Below are 22316 nucleotides of genomic sequence, written 5' to 3' on the forward strand. Positions count from 1 at the left end.
TTACGATTCAGACAACAGGGACAGCTGCTGGTCGCCCAGTAGCATGCTTGCGTGATGTGGTGTTCAGCAAGGAGTGTTTTTCAAAACGGAGAGCAGTTACCAGGCAACAAGGTTAACACATGACACAAGCTTTCCCCGACAGATGTACAGTAGCTTCTTTTTGGAAGCTCTGGGGTTAAAAACGACTGAGTCATACGCTGCAATTGAATGTAGCAAAAGTCCACAGAGGAAATGTTAACATTTCCAAGGGAAATGTTCATAGGCTTTTTGCATTTTACATCTATAGAGCTAAACATGAAATAGCAGGAAGTTTACTGAAATAAGGTAGGCAGAGACTAGCAATTTATTTTTCCTATTCTAAAGGGAGTTTCTGCCTTGAAATGGTGCTTGCATAGTGCTTGAAACAGTGCTTTTATGTACACTAGATTTCTTCAGTATGTAACTTCTGGAAAGTTCTAATTTTGGTCTACTGTGCAAACATGCTTAGGTTTTCCGGCATTCTAGGAGTTTGCCTGCATTTAAATGCTTCTGGAATAGTGTTTGTATAGAACTAAAAATGCAATTGGGAGTGCCCCCTTTTGAGTTAGGGAACTCAAACTGCAATGGAGAGCAGCACAGGGGAGGGGTGGGAAGTGCTGCTTTCTTGCAGGTTTTGGCTAGAGCTCTTTCTGTGTGGAGTTTGCGTGCTCTCAGCTTCATGTAAGTTTTTCCAAGGAGCTCTGGATTCTTCTCAGCTCCCACACACATGTTGGCTAGGTTAATTGGTGTCTCTGTGATGTGTGTCTTGCTTCCTATCCTTTCAGCATAGATTTTTATAACGCCTAACAAAGGCTTGAATGGGGACTGAAAGCAAAGTTTTAGGATTCTGATTGCATTCTTTCATTTAAAATTAAATTCATTTTTAATTCATTTTTAAAATTAAACTACATCTTTGTTCATGCTACAGCTAAGAATAGAGGTAATTTTCTGAGAATCTGCCAGTATGTCCAGTATGAGAAACTGTACATCTCGAACTCCAGCCGCAGTGTGCAGAAGGTATGGGGCAGACCTGAGAGTGGTGGGAGCTTGTTCCCAGTCCTGGGAAACTGTCCTCCCAAGCCCAGAATCCTCACTCCTTCTTGCAGGTACACGAAGCATTGACTGTACATTCCGCTTTGTGCCAATGGCTGTAGTCAAATGCAACTCCCCCTCATGCCCATCTGCCCTCTGCTGCCTTGGTCTGGATACGGGACCGTTTCCTCCATTCTCCCCCTCTCAGACAAGCCCGGCGGTCTTGTGGGCTTTGATATGGCTCTGCAGGACAAGTGCCTTGTGACATCCACACACAGCAGGCCTGTCCAGAGCACTGCGGGCCTGTCGGGATAACCGAGTGTAACAGAATGGGCCGCCAGTCAGGAAGGTGCCTCGAGGAAACTGGAGGTTTGGAAGAATAACCAGCTATTGTTTTATACTGTAAAGGCTCCTTCGCAGGTGTGGGACTAGTATCTACTTATCATTCAGTTTCATCTTTCCTCTTGAACCTCAGATCATGAAATCTGTGGCTGCTGTCAGTATTTGGGGATGCAGACTTTCTATGTTTTATTCATGTATTAATGAGGTTCCACGATCAATATTCCTGAAACTGGCCGGGTGTGGTGGTGATGAATGACCTGTCTTTTGTAGCCATTCCTGTTCATCCTCTGTATCAAGTATGACATGACGCAGGTTTATTTTTAGCTGTGTGACTCTAAGAGCATTACCACAGAGCCAGTGTCTCTGTCCAGCCGACGCTGTCAGAATGAATGTCGTCCCTTTGTAGCGCAAGTACAGCTGCGAAAACGGCAACAAAAGGTGCAATTGTACAATAATCCTGGTCTTTCTCTAAGAGTGAGCAACGCATGTTAGTTGCACTTAAGGTGCCAGTGTTAAGCATGGAATCACTTGTCAGTATGGTGAATTTTTAATCTGCATTTTGACCCTCTTTTATTGACAGCAAAACAAGTTGTTTACTTGGGCTTACACTAATTTCCTCAGGTGTACAAGGTTTCAGAACGCAGATAAAAAACTGAAGGTGAAACAATCTTATCTTCGCTTAAAGGATTTATTAGCCGATTCTCGAAGATTCCATAATAGAAGGGATATCCTCTGTTTTGTAAAGCTGGTTTCCAACACTGTGCTGTTACTTCTTACTGTTAAGAATTAGTGCAAACATGCAGATGTATTTGGAGGAGTGGAAGTGCTTCAGCTCTCAGATGCAGCTCTCCTAGTGCAATTCAGCATGTTGGAGTCTGGCAAACTGTAGGGATCAGAGAGCAATGTTCCGATGGCAAGCGCTTGACTGGAGAGTACTGAAGTCTACTCCACAATGTTCAATGCTTTTCGATATGGAAAGCATCTGATGAGAGATTTGATCTCAACACAGCAAATATGAGAGAAACCATTAGCCTTACTAGTCTAGAAGATGTGGTGATTTGAGGACTGTAACCAGATTTGAGAGTTTAACCTTACAAGCTTTGTTCTTATTTGTAAAGATCAGTCCTCATTACTTGACTTGCAGGGACTCACAGGTTCTCCTTAGGATAACTGGCCAGTACTTGGACACAGAGCCAGAGAACAGAGTGAGCTCCACTCCTTCACTATGTCAGTGGACTCCATCCAAGAAGCACTGGAAGGGATGTGAGGAACTTGGCTGTAATGACAGATCCGTACAGACAGGTCTTTGCTGATCTGATTGATGTCATTAGGAACCGTCAAAGAACACTTTAGTTTGGCCCTGCCGGGACAAGCGGTCTGGGAGCCTATTTCCAGCTCTTGCCCAGAGAACTGAGGGTGAGTGCCAGAGGGAAGAAAGGTTTCCCTTTCTAGAAAAGTTGGGGTATCCAGCACCAGTCCACTAGTGTGTTTCTGGTTGTCAGTGTGTCCTTGAACACTGCCTGCATGTACAGCACAGTCTAACAATATGGGCCCTGCAGCATTCAGAGTCTGTTGGGTTTTGTATCAAGGAAGCTCTTGATTTGTATTTGAACCCCTAATTTAATATTTTAACGAACTAGACTTTGAAAATGGTTTTTAGTTCTTGGAACAGTCAGAACTTCTAAGTTATTAAAAAATCAATTGTACAAACTGCAACATTGTAGCAGTTGGAAACAATTCTAAAGGTGTGATCAAACTAGTGCAGTTGTGTATGTGAGCAGCCAGCTGGGATGAAACTCAATAGACACTGGTGGCACTCTACCAGGTTTCAGAGGTACCACACAGTGGTCTGCCCTATTTAATAGGTGTAACAGAGAGTGGTGCCAACCTGTGGCCTGAGCTCGGAAGGTAAGTAAGCTTGCGATTATAGGAGGTCCTCTGTAATTACATTTGTAATTTTCAATCCTGAGTCCCTAATGTATCGTCCAAGGACACTGTGCTAAAGGTCCCATGGCATCTTAATTCGAATGGTTAGAACAATTTCTTCTTATTTCTCTGCTGGTATCGTGCTGATGCTGATGCATAAAGGCTGCCTATGTTGTTCAGGTGGGGGCTGCTCTTCAGTGGAATGAGTGGGTTCCCCTCTTTTGGAATAAAAAACCTCTATACAAGAGCAATGAGTGAACGATTAATAACTCAGAATATTTCTAGGCTGTTTTTTGTGTAGTTCTGTCCTCTGTATGTGTGCTGATCCTGGGGCATTAAGTAATATTTGTGTGCTGGCATCTTCTTTGGCAGGTCTTCAGCTTTTATCTGGAACGTTGGGAAACATGCAACCTAACCACATATTTCATTACGGAATTCGTTCAAATTGGTACCTTTTAGATTGTAACTCTTCTTTTTAGAGTGTATTTCCCTAGAGAGCAGCAAATGACTGCAGAGACTGGAATCTCACAAAACTGCATGTGCATTGCAACCCTTATTTGAACATTAGGACATGTTTAAGTCATGTTTAATCTTCAGATACCAAAGCATGTTCGCCTCTTCCTCTTTGTGCCAGGGAGAACTGCCCCTTATTTACTAAATTTTGAACTGCCCTGCCTTAGTTCACTCTCTAGTGTTAATCCCTTTCATTGGTACTGATTGACTCTCTAGAGGACCAAAACCATGACTCTCAGGATTTGAAGAGGTTTTGTGTTCTTTTGAAAGTTGCATGTTAATGATCAAAACTAAAGTCAAGACTTTTTATAGTCTTACCCGTGTCAGTTTAGTTTAGAGGTATATTTTATTGTCATTTAAACATTGTAAACCAATTCACATTGAACATTAACAGTAGGGTGTAGAGCCCTTTCTACTTTTGACAGATATTACTGAGTTTAGTTTGGGAGAACATGAACACATTAAAGCAGAAAATGCAACAAGCAATGCAGAGCTTTTACCATTTGTCTTTTAGACTTTCAGTTTTAGCCATTTAAAATAAATCATAATAAAAATAAACATAACCTGTGTACAGAGTGCTTTTTAAGAACCTTTCTCTTAGACCAGTAGTGGAGAATTCTGATCCTGTCTGATTTTCATTATTTCTTTAAGTTGGCTCTTCACCTGAACAAGCTCATTATTAATGAGACCAATTTGACAGTTTCTCCCAGCTCATTGGGTACTGCTGCTTTAAAGAGACCTGGGAAACCTACACACCTTCCTCTCTCGAGCCAGTATTGACCCTCCCTGTCGTAATGTCACTACGTGTTGCTGGAATCTCGCGTTTCTGTCTCTGGTGTCGCTGCTGTAACTGATCTGATTCTTCACGCGCTGCAAAAAAAAAAACAGTTCCACCTCATTCCCCCACCTGGGTCCAGGAGGTAGAAAAATAGCAGGCTGGCAAAGCCACTCTCCCAGCACGTCAGACCCGCTGACCCCACTGACCGAGGGGAGAGCTAAAGGAGGCTGCTGTTTCTGTGTAGCACAGTGCTGTGCTTTAAGCCATTTGTGTATCTGCATGTGTCCATGCCAGATCAGAGGTGTGAATTTACCAGGCCTGCGAGCTGCCCCTATATATAGTGTTCCATGATGCTGCAATGAAATTCGAACCACACACATACATATAGTGCAGAAATACCGGTGCATGTTCCAAGGCTCTCAAGGACAGTTCTTGTAGGCTGCTAAGATCTGTAGGGGTTAAAATTAGATGGGCTGGTGTTTCCTTGCACACTGTAGCTCTTGGGGCTGCTGGCTCAGCTCTATGGAGGGAGAGATGGAGACTTCCCACACCACTGTTGTGAAGCCATGGCGACACCTTTGTGAAACCATACAACGGTAGTGTTTTGTGTTAAGTCATTGAACTTTCAATCGAGCTCCAAAGGCTTGAAATCAACCCTTGGAGAAAAATGTCCATTCAGTTAAGGCCCCTCTCCTAACATTGCTAGTTCTTGATGTGTTTTTTTACTACAAACTTATTTTTTCAGGACCGCCCTACAGCTCTAATTTGTCGGCAAGATGACAATTTCTACATGCTTCTCACTATTTCCACCCATGTTGTCAAATGATCATCATTTTTAACCCCAGATGGCCCCAGATGGCAGAGTTCAAATTTCACTGAAATGCCTTGTGGAATTTTAAAGGTCTTACTGTTATCGCTTTAGTGCTTGGACTCCACATTTTGGAAGCATGTTTGATTTGCAACCATGCAAACATCACTTGGGACACAGCATACACTGTAAAGAGACAAATGTGGATCGGTAGAACTGTTGGACTCTGAACAAGAAGCAGGGCAGAATAGTAAGAGGTGTTTATTTCCTGGTTATAAGTTTTATTTCCTGCATGAGGGCATGCACTGTTGGAGGAATGGTTGCCAGATGTCACTCTGATAGGGGCAACACTTCAGTTATCTACAAGGTGGGTTTCGTCCTATATATAAAGTGCTTTGAGATGTAATAATTTATTTACAAAAATGCAATTAACTAATTCTAGAAGGATTTCTAAGTTTATTTACAGTACATGCTAAAATGCATTTAATTCTTCACAATGATAAGGGCTTAGGTGGCATTTCTGGAGGTTTTTTGAAAATCTAAGCAGATGTGATTTTTGGGATATTGAGATTGAATGTATGTGTTGCACTTTTTTTTGTATTTTTTTGCACAAAAGCTGCTAAATTCATACGTTCTTACCTCTACAGTACCTCATTGATTTTAAATATGTAATCACACGGTGTGGCTTTTGATATTTCCTTAATTTTACCAACTTCCATTCCATTGTATGTTTCTCGAGAGGATTTGGGACTGTTCAGCCCAGTGAAGGTAATGAAAGGCTGCCTGGTGGTTGTGTAGATTCGTGCCATATTGTTTTGGATATGGGTAGCATAAAGGGGCATTGAACAAGGCAATGGGGCCCTGGGTTCAATTCCAGACCTGAGGTGCTGTCTGTGTGGAGTTCCTCCATGTTCTTCGGTTTCCTCCCACAGCCCTGTGACTTTCTGGTAGGTCAGTTGGCTGCTGGGAGAATTGCCCCTGGTGTGAGTGTGCGTCTGTGTGCCCTGTGATGAACTGGTGTCCTGTCCACGGTGTACCCTGCCTTGCTCCCATTGTTTGCCAGAATAGACTCCGGCTCCCCTGCTACCCTGAACTGGATGAATCAGTTATGGATGGACGTTTTGGTCTTTAAGCAACCCACCTTCTCTTGGTGAAAAAAGGACAACTTTACCTAGATGAGTGGATAGCATGAGGTACAATCTGATACTTCCAGCATAAGAAAAAAGGTAGATTCTGTCTCAGGTTTCAGTGACAGGGACTCTTTTGTGGGCACAACCATGTGGTTTCAAGGCTCACGAAAGGTCCCTCAAGCTGGGTAAGATTTATTTCAAAAAAGATTTAAGAATGTATTTTTTTCTACATTTTAAGCTGGGTTTCGGTCCAATTTAAAGCCAAATGAAAGAATGTTATCTTCTTGATTTCCTGAAGGCAAAAGATCATGAAAATAAAGATTTCACAGCACCCCGCCTGACAGTGAAAGTTAGCTCATCTGAGTGGTTCAATAGATCACTTTTTCCTCTGTAGTGGTAAAACAAATGAAAATATAAAGGACAGTCTTATTCTCTTTGCAAAGCACACACTTGCACAGCAGAGAAGCTTCTTCCATGCTCCAGAAACCCTTCGAATAAAGCAGTGCTTCCTGTTCTCGGTTTTAAATGCCCTTCCACATAGTTCCCACTTGTGTCCTCTAGTTTGTGTTTCTCTGTTCATTCTGAAGTCTGCTGTGCGGACTTTGTCCATGCCTTCGAGAATTTTGAATTACTGTATCTGATCCCCTTGTAGTCCTCACTTTTCAAGACTAATGAGGTGCAGTTCTTCCAGCCTGCCCGTGTAGGACATTCTCTTCAACCCCAGAATGTATCCTGGGCCTTCTCACTTTTTTTTTCTGATTCCAGAAAAGCACTACCGATTTGCCTTTTTAATTGGCATTAAAACGAGATGAAACTGCAGTGAAAAAGGTAGGCGCCTGTGTGCTGCTAACAGCTGTGGCAATGTGTCTCATGCTTGCTCTCCCTGAGTGGGATGCAGGGAACAGCTGACACTGACTGAAACCTTTCTGATCATTTAGAACCGGCAGAAGAGACGCCCAGCCCCACGAAAAGTGAAGATGAGTCGCTGGTTCGACTTCAGTTCCAGCAGGATGGCGGAGACTTGCTTATGTGCACATGCAATGGGGCAGACAGAAAAACCAGCCCCTCGGGTTACCCCGGGCCCAACGCCAGTGGTCTTGGCCAACCAGCCTCTCCACAAGAAGACCCACCCTTCCCAGACTCCAAGGCTGGGCAGAGTATTTGCAAAGCATGTGTGAAACCCAAGCTGAAAGACACAAAATCCAGATTGGAATCTGGAGAAGGTACTCCCTTAGACAGAGAATCTTTAGGATCTGGTGGGAAGAGCCTGACAGAACAGAGTTTAGAAGATGGGGGTTCTGACACATCCCAAGAAGACATTGCTGAATCTGGAGCTAAGGGAACAGAAGGAGACACTTTTGAAGATGAATCCTCAGCCGATAAATCACAGGACTTTGAAGGATACACAGATGCAGATGGGGTAGAGAGTGAGTCTCCCCCACAGAGAGAAGATGTTGAGAAAACAGAGACAAGTGAAGTCCCTGTAGCATCTCTTGTTTTGGAGGAAGAGCTGGTTGAAGATGAAAGGGAGGACCAGGAAGAGACCGCAGAACCAGAGCCTGGTAGGCAGACATTCCAAAATGATGGAAGGCAGGATAACAGAGGAGAGAGCCGCGATGCAGAGTCAGACTCCACACAGAAGGAGAATGATCTTCCGGCCCTCGAGGTGTTACTTGAGGAGAATGCAGAACCCACTGTGCTTGTTCAGTATGAGGAACTAGGATATCAAGATGAGGAAGACCTACAGGGTTCCTTGGAGGAGGAGAAGGGTGGAGGCCACCAAGGAGAGCAAGAGGAGGATGCAGGAGAGGAAGCTGCTTCTTTTTCTTCAGAGGGAAACGGAATGGAGGACAATGAAGGGGACAGAGAGGGCCTTGATTCTGGGCAGGAAAATTCAGAAAGCTCCAGTGAGTCCCAAGAATCTAAAAGCCCAGGTTCTGAGGAATACCAAGATCAAGAAGGAACAGAAGCTGTAGAGGGGGCTAGTGAGAAAGGTCCCGGGGAGGATTTGGGATCTTCAGGAGGGACTGAAGAACCTGCTGAATTCAAGACAGAGACTAACGAAACACATGGCGATGAACTGGACACCACAGAAGGAGGAGAAAGAGAGAACAAAGATGCGGGAAGCGCAGATAAGATGGATTTTTCACTGGAGAGTTACAGTTCAGGGTCTGGGGAAGGTGAAGAACTACAGGCAAAGTCAGAAGAGAAGGAGAGTGCTGGAGAAGGAGAACCTCGTGGAGACAATGTCAGGTCAGAGGTGGACGACGGTGAAGAACATGCCACAGCACCTCAGAAAGAGGTTGAAGAACCAGAGGCCTCCGAGCCGCATGGAGAGAAAGGTGTGAAACCTGCTCTTGTTAAACAACACCATGGCCTCAGACACCATGCTGCAGTAGACTGAGCTGACCATGTGTCACTTCAGTAGGTCTGATTTAATAATAGTTTTCCGAAGGTCTAGATCAGGTTTGGCCAGACCTGGTCCTGGAGAGCCACTGTCCGCAGGTCATAGACAGTAGATCACCCTTAAGCCATGCGTAAATGTTGATTAATTGAGTAAATTCATTGGCTCAAAGACTACAGTAATCGTTGCCAGGGAAACCTGTGCTTCACAAGCTAGATCTAGATCACATCAGACACAAGTCTTACTTTTTGGTAAACTAATTAGTAACTCATTAACTGGGTCATTAACATACTTACAGCATTGCTTAGCTTTGTTTGATTGGTGATTTAGGTCATCTGGACATCCTTTTCTCCAAACACTCTGAAAACACATTTCTGGCAGCTCTGCTGAATTCACATGAATCATACTCATGTTTTTTTGTTTTTGAAGACCAATGCAGTTTCCTTTGGCTGTTAAAAGTGGTAACATGCCTTAAATCTGGGTCACGTCTGTGTGCCACACGTGCTTGTTGATTTGAAAGTAATGGTGGTACAAGACTCTGAACTTTTTGATTCAAAACATCTTGCTATTTTTCTTAATAAGACTTGTTGGTTGTGTATTTGAAGAAATTACTCACTTTGCCCCCTTCATGGTTTGGTGTTAAATAGAGCCTTTCTGCTGAACACTACATTCATTGAAGTGTTTTCTTTGGACACATTCCTAATAAAATCTGCTGAGGCTCAGTCAGTGGTAATGCACTTGAGAAACATTTTAGGAAAAAGTCTGTTTTACTTTGACTTATTTGAGACAAGTCCAGATACTGTGAGTGTCAGATACTGTTTTCATCCTTCGAAACTCCAAATGGTGGCTGTCTTTGTACCTCAGTTCAAAGATCTGATTGTCTTGGCTACTCGTGAAGGATGCCTGGTGATGGACAGACATTGGACAATGTTCGAAGAGCAAAGTGTGCTACGACACAGTACATGGGTAACTGTATGCAGGGCTCAGTGGGCGCTGTTAAAAGCAACCAGCCTCGTTTGCATTTGTTTGGGCTGGTTGACCAAACTCGCCATGTTTATGGATGATAAAGATTTAGTTTAATCCAAATTGGTAGTAAAGCGATTGATGTTAAATAGAAATGGTGTGCTCTGACATTCCGCCCTGCCACTATAAGGACATGTGTGAAGAATTCAACATGCTGTTCCTGTTCCAGCCTTGCCTGCTTTTGTACAACGAAGGGAAGATGCTCTCTAGCACAGCAAAGACTAAGCGTTTTGCTAAAATCATCAGGGCAAAAAGCATTGTTGAAAGAAACCTGGAAAATCATTTTCAGTACAGCAATGAATTCATAGAGATCCCTAGATAACTTTCAAAAGAGAACAGTTCAAATCCCTCGTCCTTGCCTAATTTCCACCAGGGGATTTCTCAGAATTCTCCTTGATTCCCTCCTTAATTTCACTGGCTAAATACTTTCTCTGTTGTTCCTTGTCTGTTGTGTGGTTACAGTGGTGATACAGAGTGGTTGCTGTCTGTCACCACCTGTGAGAAAAAGTGTTTCAGGATTGAAGTGATAGTTGCTATATAAATGCAAAGTGCTTTTAATTGTTTTAAAATTATGCATCCTACAGAATTACAATGAATCAAGACATTCACCACATTTATAGTTCTGAGACAGAAATTGAAGAACGAATTTGGCCAAAATGCCTATATTTAACTGCTCGTCAAAAGTGAACAATGTGGTCGTGTGTTATTATGCTGAGCTATTTGTGGTAGACACATGATATCTACTGTATTGCTGCTTGTTCCTCAAGAATAACCTTGCACCGTAAATAAACCAGCTCCAAAGTGCTTACAATAAGGCCTTCAAAGGCCAATTGCTCTCTGTTAACAGTCATTCCTTACCACTGATTTATAAGGTGCACTTCTCCTCCTGTCATAACACCAGAAAATTGAAGGCATAGTTTGGACGTGAGATTTACAAGCTATTGTCAACTGTTATTCCTTTCCAGATTGCTTCAGATCTACACTGCTGCTTTATGCTGTCACCATTCATCAGAGCATTTTGTCATTAGATACAGTACATACCACAGTAAGCATGCCCACCATACGCAGTAAACTTAAGATGAGGTTCCTGAAATGTCAGCAGTACCAGGTCATTTAGCATCCTTTGTAACACTGCTTAAAGCACAGCCTGTTCATTTAAATGCTTATAAAGCAGAAAAACTGTTTCACATTGCTCTCTATGATATAGTTATAGCCCCTCGTGACTCCTGCAATTTCATTAATTGAGGTGTTTCGAACCTGGCTTGCAAAGGTCTCTGCCCTGCCCATGTCCGTTAGACCAGGCAGAGAAGCTGACTTCTTCAATCAGCCTGTCAGCTTCTACTGTACATTGTGCCTTCTCACCGGGAGCAGGTTCTCTTCACAGAGGCAGGTCCCACCAGGACTCATTGTGCCGCCATGTGTGGACGAGCTGCACAGTCGTGGAGGCCAGCCCTTCAAGCTCCTATGTTCATGATCCAAGAACTCCTCAGGACTTCTGCTTAGGGTCCTCCAGCAACACCGCCTCTACAGCATTGATTGGCAATGTAAAAAAAATGCAATTCTTGTATATTTACTGTGTGTCCTTTCTCTCCTTCGCCCTTCAGAAGAAGTGGAGGATGTATTGGTCCCTGTTCTCCGAGACAGATCTCACATTGAGCAGACTCTCAGGCTCAAAGAAGATGCTCCTTCAAATGACTACTCAGGTAGGACCCAGTGTCGCCGCCCTGCTGTCGCCCAGGGAGAGGGGCTGGGGTTGCGGCTCCCTCTTTTCAGAAACCCTGGAAGAGGGAGGAGGACTTTTGGTGAGCTCTTGTGCCCCGGCTGCTTGAAATGTCTAGTGAAATGGCTGAGAGGACAGTGTAACTGCAATCTGTAGGAACTGTAAAGAAAAACTCATTCTTATTGTGGAGGTGGCACTACAGCGCAGGGCTTTGTTTTTCATCCATGAATGTCACTGTACAAAGACAAAGCATTAACAGGCAATCAAGCATCCTAGGAACCTGGGTGTTGAAACGTGGCTGTTTGAGTACATTCAGCACCTGTAACTGCTGTGTGCTCTGAGGCAGAGGTTCCCAGTCCTGGTCCAGGAGAGCCACACAGGTGCTGGTTCTGATCCAGCCCAGCTCTCGGTTATGCAGGTGATTTAATGGGATTAATTTGAACTATTGGACTATTTTAAGCTTTTAAACACACTGGAGGTGAGACATTTTAACTCCTTTGTAAGTGAAATAAAATCCAAAACTTCGCCAGTAGATAACACCTTGCAGATATAACAAAGAAAGCTCTTGTTCCTTCAATTAAGGCTTTTGAGAACTTTTCTCAGACAACCTCATACACATTATTTAATTGGAGAATCCAAATAAAAACAACAGAAGTACTATATCAAAATTGCATTACTCAGCGCTCCTGCGTAATGTAGAAAGTGTTCATGACTACGTGTGCAGAATTTAAAAATCTAGTCTTAGCCTTTGGATACAGATTACTTTTTTTGCTTGGGGCGATAGATTTTTTCTAGTCAGGGCATGAACGAGTCCTGAATGAACTACCGTAACAGGATCTCCGGTGTTCCCATTACTTAAAGGAGAACTGCAATGCTATTTTTATACTGTATTTTGGTGTTAGAATGAATCAGCCTTAATGAGTGCATTTTAAACCATAATAAAAGTCAAATGTACACCGTAACTTGAAAAACCTCCAATTTACATCACAAAATAGATGGAATTTCCAGGCATGCACACCATATTTGCAGTATACTTCGATTCAGAATGAGGCAACAAACATTCCAGTGATGTGTTGCAGTTCTGTGACATTGTAAACAAGCAGGCATGAGAATACATCGCTTTTAATCCAATAAAAATACATGTATTGCCCTTGACTTCAAGACGGTTTTGCCAACAAATACTACTTGCTAGTTAACTCTGCATCCAGATCACGTTGGAACATTTCTGCGGTGAAATGTCTGCTGCACAACCTGTACTTATTGGCTCGTACGGCACAATACATTAGTCATTATGGGGACTAGTGCGCGGGAAGGGCCATGTCACGTCACAATTTGTGGGAACTCAAGTGTGTGTTTGCGACAACATGGCAACTTCCAGTACCTTCACCAAGTTCACAATTTCGTGCTTAATTCAAAATGTGTACAATCTTTCTATAACATCAATGAATTTATTCTGTAACCAAGATTTAATAACTGGTCTGAGAAATCGGGACTGCAGTTCCCCATTTAGGACAGAAATCGGACAGGAGTGAATTCACAGGACCGAGACTCAGTCACCCTCCACCCCGCAGGGCTCCTGTTGGATAGGCGTCCAGATGTTGATACCTGAATCCCATGTGCTTGTGCTCTTTCACTGAGGACCTCCTGTCTTTGCAGCGGCTCTCCAGCGCCTCCGCAAAATCTACCACACGTCCATCAAGCCCCTGGAGCAGGCTTACAAGTACAATGAGCTGAGGCAGCACGAGATCTCAGGTACGAGCCCGTGGTTTTGTGTTTGATCCGCTCCCTGTCGACAGCCTTCCCCTCCATCTGAAGCAGTCGAAAGCCTTGGGTCTCGTCCCGGACTCCACAGGCCATGGCTGGAACTTGGTAAACCCATTGAAAGACACGAGTCTCATGGTCTCTGCTTTGTGTGTCTCTGTCCGGAGCAGTGAGGTTGTCCTTGGCCCATGTCTCCCCCTCCTGCTCCAATCCATTGGGGAGAAATCCCAGAGCAGATCTGACTACATACCTTCCTGTGCTGCATGTGAATGGGAGGACTGAAGCCAAACGAACCCTCCCAACCCCCCCCACACACACTAAGATCTCGGCACATACACTGCACTCCAGCAGCAATTGTCAGACTCCTGGGCCCAGGAGAACGTGCTTAGACCCTGAATAGAATCTCTCTATTTAGTCGTCTTTTAGGGGACACTGTGAAGCTAAATCTTAGTGCTCCCACAGCAGAGGGGGCTTTGCACTTTTTTGGGGGGTCTTGGCATTTTATTTTTTCATTATAATCCACTTGTTTTTTGTTGACTGTTATAATAGTGGTTTTGGCTTTAGTGGTTATTAATATAGCTTAGTCTGAGAGTAGAGACAAAGCATATTTAACGATCTTTAATCCACATTCATCAGGATCTTCAACAACCTGAATAAAATATACGTCAGCTGTCCATATGACAGAATAGAGTAGCTTATTCATTACATTTACCAGTCAGACTCATTAACAGCATGTATTCCATCCAGAGAGCTTAAAACTGTCTTTTGTATTACAAAATACAGATCTGTCAGAAATGCCTGTGAGCTGAAAGAACGGAAATAAAATAATTAATAAAATAAAGGAAAACGCCGCCAAAAACAGAACGATGCAGATTGAGTAAGATGTGGACGGCAGTGTACAGTACATAAATACAGTGCAGTTTAGAATAATTTATATTCTTTGTTTCTAACGTGCGCCTATGCTTTCCCATTTGTGTGTTGCAAAAAATATAAATTTGCAGAGAAAGTATTTGATATGGGGGTTTTACCTGTTTGGTGCTGTCCACAGTTTGGCTAACACGAGGGCTACGCGGGGAGCTTGTTAGACACGTCCTGGGGTTGGGTTGGTTACCTGGAAGTGTTCAGTGTGACTGCGGGTTTTCTCTTCTAAATGTTTAAAACAAACTAGGAAGGGAAAGGACAGACCCATCTGAAAGCGATTAAGGCTTCCGGACATTTCTGTAGAGCTGCAGCTCGTGCTGTCTCGTCCCTGGTGCTTTTCAGACTGAGCCGAAAAGCCTCATTTTCACCAGACATGTGACCATAGTTAGAGCTGGCATTTTCCTTCCCTTGATATCTCACACCAAATCCCAGGAAAATCCACCGAACAAAAATGGAAGAGAAGGCCAGTCCTCTCATCTGGCCCGTGTGGTAGTTAGTAGATTACTGAACCAACGATCTCATCTAGCCTTTTCTTGAAAGAAGCCAGGGTATCTGCCTCTACCATACTTTTGGGTAGCTTGTTCCATATTCTCACAACCCATGGGTTAAAAGAGCCATGGAAAGCAACTGAGAATCTTGTCCTTAACTACTCCCTTCCAATCCGAAGTCCCTGCATTGCTGCCTAGAATAACAAAGTGCAGATGCCCTTGTTTAGTATAAAAGCATTTATACTAGGAGTTTTGTTGCTTAGACTGTTGAACCCTCTCTTTCCCCAGCTTTGTTAATCCATACAGTACATCATGCTGAGCATTAGTATTTTAGACTGCGGACTGCTTTGATAAAGAGGACACAAGGGCTCAGCTGGTACTGCTGGTACTGCTCATGTCAGCACTGGAGTGCGACTAAGTGCCCACTTCTCCCTACAGAGAGCAGGTGCCCAGTGGAGTGTTGTCACTTCCCTGGCACAGCGCTGCAGAATGTCCCGAGGAGACAGAGCAGGCGATGACACAGGGACTGGGGACAGGAGACAGTGCAGTGAAGACAGAGGTCTCACTCTCTTGCCTCAGCTGCTTTGCTCTTTGTTGTCAACTGACATCGTCAGCTACAGCTCCAAACTAAAATTAGGCAGAACCCTTGATGGGTCATCTTTAGCCCCATGGGACTACACATTTATACCACACACTCTCCCAGGAAGGATGGAAGAGCAAATCAGAAGTATTACCCAGCGTGTTGCACTGACGGTTATAGCATGAGGCTGAAAAAATAAGAAAATAAAGTCACTCACACAAACATTCTCATTCTGTGTTCTGGCCAAGAAACAGCTGTAAACCTAGAGGAAAGATCTTGCAAATGATCTCATTATAAACCTTCACATAACACCATAAGACTATTATTGAAACAGTTTGCCATCTACAGGCAGAACGTGGTAGTAGGACTGAATTCTATGGACATAGAGGATAGGATTTAAATAGCCCACTATTGATGTGCGTGGTCTATATTATAAATGTAAAGGACTGAAACCTAAAATTCATCAAAGGTATCAGATGAAATATAACCATCCAGCAGTTAGGAAATTAAATATATGGCAAGAATTTTCTATTTTTACTCTGAAAATCAGGCTGCAAAAACTGGGAATCAAGCAACTGTTTTCAGGTAGTGGGATTAAAAAGCGTGGGGATTTGTGGATTAGTGCCCTGGTTGTTTTTTTTTAAAAACATCTGTATTTGGGCGACGGTTCATTAGACATAAGGTTGATTAAAAGAATACAGCTTACCAGCTATCTCTTCACTGCTAGACCTCGGAGAGTCCGGTGAGATAGGAAGAAAAGTCGTCCATTATACATACCTGTGCCAGCTGACGTTACGTGTTCCTGTATGAGTTGCAGCTCCTGCTAAAACCACAGAACAGACTCCAGGATTACAGACTGAATCTGAAACGGTCTGGGCCCACGAGTGAGCTGCTGAAGGAAGATTTTAGCTGAAGTAGTTAGGGAAAGGAAAAACTCAAAACCAACATTTATTCCGTCGGTTGCCTCAAGGAGCGAGACTCTTAGCTAAGCCGGCAGCGCATTTCCCTTAGGTGTGGAAAATGGCGATCCAGTTCCCACTCACTGTCTTAAATACGCTGCTCTGGAGCGCTTTGGCGAATACACAGCTCTCTCTCTCTCTGCTTGTGTTCTTGGAGTTCAGGAGGGAAGCAGGAGGGTTCCTTCATTTCGCCAGTTCACAGTTTTAAAGCTTTGTACTGTGTTAGGTGGGTAGGGGTGGTTTAAAGCTGACATTTCAGTTGCGTTTGTGCCAGGAGAATAGGCCAGGACAAACTGAGTCGCAGCGGCACTTGAAGGCCTGGCGCTCGAATCCTCACCTTCCAGCCTCCTTGTGCAGGTGTGGTTTGCAGGGCTGGGATGATAAATGATAAATCATGGAAAGAGCTTCGTCGCACTAATCAGAAGTAAACGGAAAAACAGAAGAAACTAAAAACTAAACAAAACACACATCTGTGGCTGAGCTGCAAGACGCGGCACCAGCTGGAGAGACTAACCCCCCCCCCAGATTAACCCCAGATGCATTAGACAGTTTGCCTAGATGTGGTTTTCTGTGTTTTGTGTTGTGTCGACATCCATCTCTGCCTGTTTGTCTCTTCGCCTGTCCACTCTCTCTCTGAAAAGGGCCCCAGAGTGGCCTGTTTGTTCTCACTTTTCATTCCTTAGCGGCCGAGACACGCGAGTGTCCTCTCTCCCGTGCCTCTCTATCAAGTGCTCCTCTTCTCCAGCCATCTCGATTGTTTACCTTTTTCCCCATCGTTCCTCTCTCTCTCTCAACCCATCTCTTCATTCACTCTGCCTGATTCTTCCTCCTGTGTTGTTCTCCTGTGCTCACACCCTCTAACAGCCTACCCTGGACGAACGCTAGGGGCTTCGGCGACAGGTGGGTATGATAAAAGCACCCCCCCACCCCCCCTGCATGACACTGCCTGACGTTTTAACCCCCAGTCACTGTCACTCGCTGCCAGAGTGCCTCTCCCCTCCAGAATTCTGTCAATCCGCAGTTCTGCTGAATTCCACTCTTCCGCACTGCCAATGGAAGAGCAAGGTGCTGACATTGTTGTGGCCACAGGGGGGCAGCAGTGGGAAAGCCTGGTCGGATTAGTTCCCTGTTGGATTTTACCCCACTGCAGGTGAACGGCGTCTTGGACTGTGCTGGTTGAGCTTTAAAGACCTGACAATCCCGTGCCAGAAACCACTCAGGCCATAGTGGTCATCGTCATGTGATTTGTTTCTTAAAATACGACGATTTATGTATTGAATCCCACCTCTGATCTCTAATTTCACCCCAGTCCCATCGGAGGAGAAGGAGAAGGGGTGGAGGCAGGGGGTTCTCTGGTCTGCTTGTCTTTTAGCAACTTGAAATGACATGCTGGTCACTCTCCTCTGTCCTGCTCTAGGGCAGCGGTTCCCAGCCTGAGCCCCAACACCTGTCAATCTACTTTGGCTTTTTTTAAATGCTCAGAAATGTCAAAACAGTCTTCATGTGGATTAGTGCATTACAGTATATAGTCTAGACCTCAGTCCCAGAACTAATGCTGAACTAAAACGCTTAAGCCCTGTTTAAAATAGTTTAGTACTGCTGGATGCTCAGGAATGAAACACTGCCCTAAGGAACAGGCCTCACCTCAATTTTTCTTTAGTCTGAAGTTAGTGTTAGTGTCCATGTGTGAACTGATAAAAAACAAATCTCTCTGAATGGTCTGATTCTGACCATTCACAACTCATGCTATTTCTTCTCCTTGCTGAGACAAGCTACAATAAAGTTGAGATAGCTGCTTGCATGAGATGGCTCTGTGCATTCCTCCTGAAATCAGCACAATCTGGGCTGCCTGGCTCCTGCCTAATGTGATGGAAGTAAAATCTGTGGGGAACCAATCTGCAAATTGGAAGCTCTGCTTATTGTAGTTTTCCCTCCTGGCTCTGATCAGTGCTGTGGATCTTGACTCCTGCCCAGTCAAACACTGACCCCCTGTGCAGACAAGTGCTGCTGGTCCTACAATCTCCACAGCTTTGTCCTCGCTTATCCTCTCTCCTTGCTTGAGCTTATGCTTGTGGATTTTTTCTTTTTTCCAGCAAATCATTTTTTTCCCCAAAAAGAGGCTCAATTTGCTTTCAATTGTTCTGTTGCTGCTCTCCCTTATTTCAGTGTAGACGTCGCTTAATGTGTTGTACACATCCCCAATGATGCAAACAAACAGCAAATTATTTCTTGCCCACCCCCCCCAAATCCAGCCCCTGTGATTGCAAACTGCTGCTGCAATATTCTGCTGCTTTGGTCTGGCTGAAAGCACTGCTTAGCATGAACTTCTGTTCATGTGTTAAATCACCCAGTATATAGAAATATGTATATTGCAAAAGTCCATTTCCCTTACCTGGGACTGTACTGTATATATATATGTAGGTTGGGTTCTAGCCAGGCAACAGTGGACCTTCAACTCCATTTCCAATGCAGATCTTTAGTAAAAACAGCTGCTTAATTAAGCAGCTCTCTTCATCATAAATTAAACAGTTCACAATGTTCAATGGAGTAGATGAATGGGCTTGCATGGCAAAAGCCTAAAGTATATCAGAACACATTCATCTACATTTACATTCATCATTCTTCTATTTAGCGGCTTTGATTTTCAGACAAAAAAAAGTTATGTAGCATTCCATTTCTCATTCTGGCGACTTCAGTCTTCAGAACTGCTGCTCTGATTCATATCGATACATTTCCCTGTGGAGCAAACAGCAGCGGGCAATATTGTAAAGACTGAGTCCCACACACTGTAACAAAACAGCTTGTAGAACGACAGTGGGATGATAGAAACAGTGGTGCTGTTTCTACACCCATTCAATTCTATAGAACCTCCTCTTATTCTGGGTCCATCCTGTTCAGCTTCCCCTTGAGTCACAATACTCATTTCTCCAATCTCGGGGTGTCCCCGGTCCCGTACTGTGGCTATAACAGTCTTTCTCCTCTTCCTCTCGCTCAGACGGGGAGATCACCTCCAAGCCCATGGTGCTGTTCCTGGGTCCCTGGAGTGTCGGCAAGTCCTCCATGATTAACTACCTGCTGGGGCTGCAGGAAACCCCTTACCAGCTCTACACAGGTGAGCAGGAAGGGTGGGAGGGATTTCCAACACAAGGGGCAAGGAGCCAGGAGTGAGCGATCCGAAGATCTCCTTCGCTGGATTCCTAAAGGATCCCAGGAATCTTCTTCAGAGCCATGGCACCAACGCGAATGAGTCATTACATATTAATATGGAACTAGCACAAATAATAAATTTACACACATTGGGACATATTCAGGCAGAGCCTGAAAATGGTGTCTACACCTGCTTTTTTGTTGCCAATAATGCAGGTTTATTGTCCCTACTGTCCTTTTAGAGTCCCTGATGCCTGTTCAAACATTTCTTCTATCAGTTTGCTCTTTTTCCCCTTCTCAAGCAAAAGGTAATATGGTTGAAAAAGCTTCACAAACATGGTCTCTAAAGAATAAATTTACCCATTTAACAGTCATATGTACACTGGTAGTGGAGCAAATTTGCACAACTGACATAAATGCAAGGAAAACAAGAGAATTTACACAAGATTCTGGTCTCCACGTGCCTTTCCATTGTATTTACACAGTAAACAACTGCTTGCAAAGGGCAGTTTTACTTTCAGTTTCACCAGATGACTAATACTGAGCAGTGAAGACTACATCTCAATATGGTAATCACCAAAATGGTTGACACATTTCCCAACTGAATCTAAAATTTGCCAAAAAATCACAAGCATTCGATGGATGTGCCACTGACCTATCACTTATAACATTGTTGTGTGATAATAGTTGTGCGACTGTTTCCCCTTCGCTCATTCAAGTCTTCCTTTCATAATACACCAGCTCACAGCCAGTTAGCTGTGTTATACTTCCCCACAGTCTTATTGTCTCAAACAAGTATGACAAAAAAAGCAAAAGAAGGTATCTACAATAACTGAGCAGTTAGGTTATAAAGGAAAACCTTGCTGATACACATACTTTACAATAACAAAAGGTCCACACAGAGTATCTTCTTTTTCTATTAATAATTCCTCAAATTTCAATCCAACATTTCTGAGATCTCTGCAATAAAAGCTATGTTCCTTTGTGCTTTGTGTCTGTACCAGTGTACCAACTCTTCAGTTGTCGCTAGTGTTGTGTCAAGCATCAGCTCCTATTCAAACGTATCGTCTTGCTGTGTTACACCTGTGTTATTTCCTGTGTGACTTCTGAACGCATCGTCCATTTTGGTGCCAAGTTGCTGGCAAGTCAGATACACAGAGGATTCTGCCTGAACAGAGGTGTGCTTAAATTGAGAACTTTCCTACTTCCTGATTCAAATACAGCATTGGTGGTGCACGCCAGCTCATGAAGGCCAAGAGTAACAATGATGGCCTTGGCACGCGAGAGATCTCTGCTTTATGCAAGAGCTGTGACCTTCCTTTTCATTTGTTCCCCTTCTGTGGACAAACTAGCTCTCCCATGCACTGAAGGACCCTTGTAACGTGATGGGACAAAGGTCTCAGGCCCTGCTTCCATCCTTGATGCTCAGAAAGGCTCTGGTGTGTTTCTACAGGGGCTGAACCCACCACCTCCGAGTTCACCGTCATTATGCACGGCGAGAAGATCCGCTCGATCGAGGGCATCGTCATGGCGGCCGACAGCTCCCGCTCCTTCTCCCCGCTGGAGAAGTTTGGGCAGAACTTCCTGGAGAAGCTGGTGGGCATCGAGATGCCCCATAAACTGCTGGAGAGAGTCACCTTCGTCGACACGCCTGGCATCATCGAGAACCGCAAGCAGCAGGAGAGAGGTACTGATGGGCCCCAAGTCGCTGTGGCCTTCGCCTTACCCTGAGGGTGTTTACAGAGCCTTTATTCATTAAAGGGGAATTGCAATACTATTTGTATATTTTGAGGTTAGAAAGAATCAACACTGAGCACATTTCAAACCATAATAAAAGTACAATGCACACTGTAACTTTTAAAGCTTCCAATTTATATAACGAAATAGAGGAAATTACCAAGTATGCGCAGTGCCATATTCTGCGATTCAGAACAAGAATCAAAACTTCCGGTGATGTGTTGCGGCCCTTTTGCATTGTAAAGAATCAGGTCTGTAAATACATCACTTTTAATCCAATAGGAACACTGCTCTCGACGGCAGGAGGGTTTTGCCGACAAATACTGCACGCAGATCATGTTGGAACATTTCTGTGGTGAAATGTCTGCTGCACAACCTGTACCCATTAGCTTGTCCATCACAGTACATCAGTCATTACAGTGACTAGTGAGCAGGAAGGGCCGCATCACGTTACAGTTCTCGTGAACTCTCGCTCTCGCCCAGGGCAAGACCAGGGGTTTGCAACAACAATGTCGACCGTACAGCACTTTCACAAAATTCACGATTTTGTCCTTAATTTGAATTTTTTTTTTATACTGTCAATGAATGTATTTTGTTACCAAGACTTAATAGCTGGTCAGAGAAATTGGGACTGCAGTTCCCCTTTAAAATAAGCAGACCCAGCATACAAAAGATCAAGTACACCCATGTGTGCCAGTGTGAGTTTGTACATTGGGCAGGATGCGATGTGCTTGGCAAAAGATGAAATTTCAATGTGGGAGGGCTCTTAGAACTTCTCACAAGAAGTGCCTCCTTTACACTTCTCTACAAGTGGGGAAATTAGATAACCCTTATTGAGCTGATCCCGTGCTGCTTCTCTACCTTGAATGAATAACTAGGAGCTCTGTCAGTGAAACACCCCCATTCCTTCTGAAAAAAGTATTAGACTGAACGTCTGCAGTAAAATGGCATGCATTAGGATGTCAGTCTGTGACTTTTCTACATCATCTGTGAATGAAATAGTGAATGCATGGCAAACCTGAGCTGTTT

The 22316-nt window shown here is 44.0% G+C and overlaps 1 protein-coding gene across 2 annotated transcripts in view; it reads left to right on the forward strand.

Annotated features, from left to right (window-relative positions):
• LOC148818689 (sarcalumenin-like) overlaps positions 1-22316 on the forward strand; it is a 37914-nt gene that overhangs the window by 11426 nt on the left and 4172 nt on the right. The window contains exons 2-6 of one of the 2 annotated variants that reach the window (XM_088936957.1): positions 11579-11677; positions 13351-13446; positions 17268-17303; positions 19399-19515; positions 21004-21237. In XM_088936957.1, the coding sequence (XP_088793083.1) occupies positions 11579-11677; positions 13351-13446; positions 17268-17303; positions 19399-19515; positions 21004-21237 (582 nt within the window). The remainder of the gene's footprint in view (positions 1-11578; positions 11678-13350; positions 13447-17267; positions 17304-19398; positions 19516-21003; positions 21238-22316) is intronic. The other variant, XM_088936959.1, reaches the window with a different exon arrangement.

The sequence above is a fragment of the Atractosteus spatula genome, chromosome 18, assembly GCF_055471065.1.
Source record: "Atractosteus spatula isolate fAtrSpa1 chromosome 18, fAtrSpa1.hap1, whole genome shotgun sequence".
Classification (NCBI taxonomy): domain Eukaryota; kingdom Metazoa; phylum Chordata; class Actinopteri; order Semionotiformes; family Lepisosteidae; genus Atractosteus; species Atractosteus spatula.